At 49.6% G+C, this 7,153-nt stretch overlaps 1 protein-coding gene across 3 annotated transcripts in view; it reads left to right on the top strand.

Annotated features, from left to right (window-relative positions):
• Positions 1-7,153, top strand: part of Picot (putative inorganic phosphate cotransporter protein picot) — a 36,194-nt gene that overhangs the window by 23,533 nt on the left and 5,508 nt on the right. The window contains exon 1 of one of the 3 annotated variants that reach the window (XM_076691844.1): positions 868-1,004. The exons of 1 other annotated variant lie outside the window; for it this stretch is intronic. In XM_076691844.1, the coding sequence (XP_076547959.1) occupies positions 917-1,004 (88 nt within the window). In that variant the 5' untranslated portion in view covers positions 868-916. Of the gene's footprint in view, positions 1-867; positions 1,005-3,606; positions 6,008-7,153 lie in introns of those variants that run through there. One more of the 3 variants, XM_034320336.2, reaches the window with a different exon arrangement.

Below are 7,153 nucleotides of genomic sequence, written 5' to 3'. Positions count from 1 at the left end.
GGGCTACGCGTGCTCCGGATTACCAGGGGTCTGCGCAAATGCTCAGATTCGCGCGAACGTCAAAAGCCAAATGATGACGCGCCTTCGAAAAATATTTTTTCGCTGTGCGCGCTGTCCAACCTGGCAAGATGGATCTCTTTTCAGGGATTAACGCGATCGTTGCGTTATCGCGAACCACTTATCTTCGCCGTCTTATTTATCACGCGTTACCAACGTTAACCGTGTTCGCTTATCGCTCACCGCGTAATTGCGCTCTATCGGATCCTCTTCACCTATTCTTTCCTCCTCTATTATTTCCCGCGACACGACCGTGCAAACGGAGCGTAACCGATTTTCCTCTCGTTCACGTGACGGTGAACATGAATGTCTAATCGATGTGTACTCTTGGATCCGAGGGATTTCGATCGTTCAGAGGGTCGATTCCGCGTGAAAAATTGTACCCCCGTTGGTCGCGGCGGTCGCGATATCGCGAGCAGAGAGGAGGCATCGAAAGCATGGTGGGAGATCCGTGACGAACGATACGATTGTAAAACAGGACACAAAAGGAATAAAGAATAGAAGAAAGGACACAAAGTGGTGGAGGAAGTTTAGAAAAAAGTTTAGCGGGTAAAGAGGGAACAGGTGGAATAGCGAGAGAGGCAAAATCCGTTGATTTCCCGCGTAAATCCGATTCATAGGACGCGATATCGCCGCGTGGGGGAGGAAGCCGACACCGGTGGGGCTCGAATCGCGTCTTCTAATTGGTCAACGTCCACTAGGTGTTTGCGGCTAAGTGTCGCGAGTTCGGCAGCGTTCCCAACAGTATCAGCGAGACAGGCGCGCTAGTCTTTGCTCCGACGATTGAGTAACCGAGAGAAACGGACCTACGCTCCGAGCTGTCGAGGACGGTAGGGAACGAGAATCCTCGCGGACTACCATGGCAAAGAAAGTCGCCATAACCGTGGATCGGAAGCCGGAAGTGAAGGAACCGGAGGTCTTCGAGGCAGATGTGCCACCGCCGACTGGTGAGTCTTTTCATTCCCCGTACAGACGATTTCCTTGCCGAAATCACCGCGAGAGAAACTTTTCTGCCGCACAGATGCCGACCACCGTGCCACGCTTTGCGTAATCTCGAGAAACTCCGTGTCTGCTTAACAAATATTTTTCATGCTCCAGATTGTTCATTACTTACTTATTTGACAAGAAGAAAAACAACAGCTGTTCAATCAAAAGATTGTTGCAGCCGCTTCGTGATGTTTGCTCGCGAAACGACATCCGTTAACCCCAAACCTCCCCGTCTCTTATTGAGAATGATACCTATCATAACATAGTGTCTTTCTTATTTTTCGTGAAAAGAAAGTAACCTTCGGTGCACCGCTGCAGATAATGTATCTCGCGCCATCGCTAATCCGGAATTGTCGTTATCTCGCGCGATCGCCTTGATTTTTTAATTAGTTTACGCGACTAAGTCGGCGATACGCAAATACGATACCGGTAAGAACGAAGTTATTTAAAAACAAATGTGAAATTTTTTCTTCAATCAAGATACTTGCAGGCTCGACGAGTCGTATCGATTTTAAAGCGTTAACGAAAGAGATATCGCGTTCTCTCGAATGAACGATTAATTATCGCGCTCGATTTACGAGTGATTCGAAGGATCAACATCGGCCGGTCCAGATGCGACGCGACGCTCTAACGCGTCAAAGCGACATCGATTTTCTCGTTACACGCTCGTTTGCCGCGGCCTTCTCGCTTGGACGCGTCGCGACGCGTGGAAATTCCGCTCGCGACGAAGAACCCTCCTCGAGAAATACCAGCTCGAAAGCGATCGTCCTAGTCTCGAGTAGCGACCTACTTGCAACTCGGTTCACCTCGCGTAAACCAAACCCGTTCCAGTGCCATTGTCCCGATCGAGTTCGATTGTCCCTCGTGAATCAAAATCGATTCCCCTTAAACGAGAAAACGCGATCCATTCGCGTGACTCGCGCGACCATAGATAGCCCTTATCTCAAATACAAAATACCTTGTTTTACCGAGAACGTACGTGACCGATATCGGTTTCCCGTCCCACCTTGACGACCCATTTATCGAAACAAAGCTTAAGATGACTATTTTTCGCGAACAGTCTAAAGGGCGGCCTTCGAATACACTCGACGATCTACATCTTTCGAACGTTTTCCTCTATCCTCGGTTACATAAGCGTTCTTATTAAATTTTCATTTCCTTCCGCCACCCGCGCTTCCTCATCGACGGATCGCGACCGTGGATACCGTCTCTTCACCATCGAATTGACTTTGGTTCGCGTTCGCGCCAAACCGTTTTCGCTTCTACGCGTCTTTCGCCGAAGGGCGAATTTCAGCGCGAGGATACAAGGTACGCGGCGACCGATCGAGATCGCGCCGCCAACTTTCGAACGACTAGGATAACGAGAACCGGAATAAACACGTAACGCTGTCTCGAAACTCGTTCGATTAGCCTCCGGTAAGAGAAAAAAAGAAGAAAAAGTGGCGCAGTCGCACACGAGAAGCAGCCACGAAGGTAGCGTAGGTGCACCATAAATATGCACCAAACTAGTCGTTCGATCTACGGATCAACCTTGTTCCGGCTCGAACATCCGCCGTCTCCTTCTTTTTATCTCTTCATTCCTCTTGCTGGAGATTTCGCGGTGATATCGTCGTTGCAATTCATCAGACGGCGAAGCGATTAACCGAAAAGACAGATACGATCTCGCGATTTGTCCGCTCACGTCATTCGAGGCTAAATCGAGCGGGAACAAGGAAAAGGATTCGGTTTCCTTGCATTACGAGAAGAACGAATCGTTTCCAACCGTTCTACGTCCTTCTCGTTGAATAATACATGCCGCAACTCGTGCGTTTGCCTTCTTCTTCTCTCTGTAACAGTCGTGTCACAAACCGAACGGATAAAACGCGCGTAGCTAATAACAAACAAGCAACCAGGCGGAAACAATTGATCGACAGAGCGCAAACTACGCTGGAATTCCAATGAGTCGTTGCATGATTTCCCGGGCCATTCGACCGCCCCGTTTGCCGATTCTCTCCGGTGACCCTCGATCGTCATAGAACAAGATTCAACAATTTTTTTTCATCGTCGAAGCTACCAAGTTTCGAAAGTTCCGAAGGTTGATTTGCTATAGGATCGATTAAGAATTCTATCCGTGCCACGAAGAACGAGGCCTGTGTACGGTGTTTTTCGTACCGGTCGAGCGTTGTATCGCTCCTGGTTATCACGAACTCATGAAAGTAGAAAGTTTCGTTTCCCGAAACGACGCGTTACCGAGACTTCTGGCGAGACTTGCTACTTCATATGCACGTCGCGACGCGTTAATTGATCGACGCCAACGCGGTCGTCTACGCGTACCGGAGGTTAATGCGTTCGTTTCGTTCGCACGCGATTAATAGCGATGATCGAGAAACCAGCGAGACGAAGTTTCCGAACGGATTAACTTGCACCGAATATCGTCCCTAGAAGATCGCAGCAATCGTGTACACCTTGACACGAATCGTGCGAAAGTTCGTGGAAAGGAAAGATCGCGTCGCGGGTCAACACTCGATCCTCGATCATCCGCTGCGCGAGTTCGCGTTTACTCGGCACGCTTGAAACCGAAAAAGCTTTCGTGCCGTGACTGGAACGATCGTGGGTGGCGTAGCTTAGCTCGCTCAGTTCCTCAGCCAAGGCGGACGTTATTTTCCACTTTGTCAAGTGAATAATGCGTTTAGGGGCCTGTCGCGCGTTTCCTGTTGACTCGCACCGATACCGAGCAGCAGTCTAGCCAAACCAAACCGACCGGTAGAATCGTGGGCATCGAGGCCGTGCCAGCAAGGTACGTCATCGAATTCGTTTACTCGAAACTCGAAACCCGTTCGCAAAAATCGAACGGGTTCCTGCAGCGTTCAAACGAACAGATCGGTAAACGCGGACCTCTTTTTTACCGTTCGAGTATCGGCAAGATTCCTCTCGCGTTTGTCGATCGAGATGGCTCTTCGATCGATCATGGATCACCGACCATCGGTAATAAAACCATCGTCGTAATCGTCGATAAAACGAGATCTGTTTTGTTTGCACTCCTCGAACTCGTGAAGATTATGCAATCGAACGATTAACGACGCGATATCGTGAATCGCGGTTCAAGTGATTTCTCGAATCGCAAAAAATACGCTCGGTCATGATTCTTGGATAATAACAGTGCGGCGTTTACGCAATCTCGGTGAAATCCACTGCTTCGTCACGAGAGGGATTAAACGCGAATACCCTCGCGTCGTATCGATCATCGATCGCTGGTAATCGTTCGATCTCGCTAACGCACCTGCACGTGCACAGATGCACATGATTTTTGGCAACCGAAATCTTTCCTATTACTATTATTAGCGTATCGCGTATTTCTATTTTTGTTCGCGATTCGGCGCCACGGTTAACGCGATAATTTGCGCGTTCTACCGCCGCGCTTATTAACAAAATGGATACCAATAAACGCGTAGACGAGCGAAGAAAAACGAAGAACAAAAAGGACAAATCGTGTCAGGACGGGGAAAAGGAGGGAAGGGTATTCGTTCGGAAAACAACGTCGGTGGAATTTCATTCCACCGATGTTGCAGCATCGTTGCGACCTTGCAATTAATCACGAAACGAGTCTCTCGTTAAACATACGAGTGACACGATTCTGCTCGCGACGAATGACGTTTCATGGTACGGTTCCTGTCGAGGAAACGAGACAAATCAGTCGGTGCGACGAAGAAGTGAAAAAGGAATCCGCGTCGCCCGAAATAATCGTATTTTTCTTTCGCGACGCTCGTAATAGAGGCCGTGACGGCATCGTGATTACGCGATTTCTATCCGTGGGACGTCGCCGCGTGAAAAGATAACGGGTCTGGAAGAATTTCGTATCGCGCGTTATCTCTCTGATCGAACCGGATGGTCGAGATAAGCGTAAAATCGTGGAAAGTTGGTAGTTGGTACAGAGCGTATAGCGAATTTTAGTTACGTAATTTTCAAAGATATTTTTGAACGGTACTCGTCTCGGCCAACCTCGGAAAGTCCGCGGATGGCAGCGACCAGGTCGAGACTCGAAAAGAAAGAAAAGGAAACTCGAGAAAATTCCGCGCGAAATTGTCCAGCGATCGAAAGAGTAGCATCGCGGTTTGTTGCATTTCGACGGATCGTACCAATTGAAATTGTAGCGCCAAAAGGAACGTGGGTTGGCGCGCGACCTTCCTATTGGCGGAATCGGAGCAAAGTAGTTAGATGGCAACAGATGGCGCGCGTGCGCCCAACCGGAGAGGAGGATTGGCGAAACTCGGGCGACGATTGGTCAAAGGGTTCCGGTCGAACGAGCGGTTCGTTTCGTCGCTAGGTTCCCCACCCCGCCCCCCGGCAGCCCGCTGCACGCCGGCCAAACTAACGCGAGCGAGAAAGAGACAAAGAGACAGGTGCGTGCTCGCTTCCGAACACGGTTCCGTTGTTAATCATCGTTATCGGTGTGCACATGAAACCGTCAACCGATTCGCCGCTGCGAGAGACCGATGTTATTGGCGTACAGTGAGTGGTTGCTCGTTCCTAAAGACGTATCTCGACGGAGTGTCGTCGTCGCCGTCGTCGTCGCTGTCGACTTCATCCTCGTCGTCTTCGCCTTCTCGCTCGTTTCCTCGTCTCGGCCTAGTGTCGCGCCGTTTCGTTCGACGGAAACGTGATTTTTCTGTAAGAGTTTCGTAAGAATCGAGATTATTTTCTATCTCGTCGCAAGCCAAGCTCGCTAAGTCGCGTACTCAGTCTCGTTCACGCGCCTTTTTGCTGTTATTTCACAATCTCGACGCAAGCGGAGACAACTAACTGTCTCGTACTCGTGTTTGCTTTCGTGTGATCGCGTGTGCGTCGAACCGTCGAACGCGTGTCGGGCGTGCGATGAACGGCAACGATAGAGTGCAGGCTGAGAACAGAGGACGAAATGGCCACGTGTTGGTATGGGAGCAACCCGGACTGGAAGAGGAGGACAGGCCTGCGCGAAAACGAAAATGTACGTCACACACGAAGCTTCACGCGTTCACGCGTTTTATTCCTGTTTCTACAAATACTCGTGGCTTCGAGCTCGAACACTGTCGTTGGCCGTTTAATGGGCACCATTGAATCACGTTACGGAATCGCTGCGCCCAACGAGACTACCGGCCAGACGAAACGCGCTGCATACTCTGTAAATCGCCCTGAGAAACCACGTGTTTCCGCCGTCATCTTCTGCCGTAACCCGCCCTTTCTTTTCCTTCGTTTTCTTCGCTCTCTCTTTCGCTCTCCCCTCCGTGTTCCATCCTTCCCTATCTTATCTTCTCTGTCCCCTATTCCAATCCATTTAAAGGGAAACTCTATGCCGTGAGTAAGCGGTCGTCCATGTGCTTAGACGTGTTTTCCAAGCGCATAGCATTCCTCCTTCTTGATTGAGACTGTATTCAACCGTTTTATATTGCATTCGCATTTTCGGATGTCTCTTACTTCCATCGAAGAAGAAAGCATCCAGACGTGTTCGAAGGGGAGAAACTAGATCGAGGGGTCGCCAAAAAGACCCGATCGTACTCGATTGTACGATTTTTATCGAAATAAACTGCAGTGCAAACGTTACACCGAGGATCGGACGGTCTAGCGCGGACTTTGACGCTTCTAAGTATCGTGATCAGCGTAAAACGAGTCATTCGCGATCAGCGATCGATCGAATGATCTGAAACCAAAATCCGAACGACCGCGTCACGTGCGCGAAATGAGCACGTCTCTTTACGTCTCACTTCGGTTGCTCGTTCATTTGTTCCTTCAATTTTTCTATTGATTTTGCACTGCTTCTCTCTCCCTCTCCATCTCTTTCTGCATGCATTTAGCAATATTTCAGGCGATGCTTGCATAGGAGGAAGGTTACCGCGCAAGGGCGGTCACTATACATCAGAACCGTTTCCATCGAGCGACCACGTGCTCAACGAATGTTCACTCGATGGTCGGGCAAAGGGTGCGCCCGAAATGCAAAGACGTAGCGATCGGAGCAGAATTGAAAATCATTCGCAGACAAGGACGGCACGAAAATTTTCTCCCCGTTAGCTGTTAAAACGAAGCGTTAAAACGTTTCCAGAAGTGAAAGATTCTTGTCATCGCGACGCTCGCACGGAATCGTAAATCAACGAGTAAA

This window comes from Osmia lignaria, chromosome 13 (assembly GCF_051020975.1).
Source record: "Osmia lignaria lignaria isolate PbOS001 chromosome 13, iyOsmLign1, whole genome shotgun sequence".
NCBI lineage: Eukaryota > Metazoa > Arthropoda > Insecta > Hymenoptera > Megachilidae > Osmia > Osmia lignaria.
Note: the sequence above shows the minus strand (reverse complement) of the source record. Positions and strands in the feature narration are given on the sequence as shown.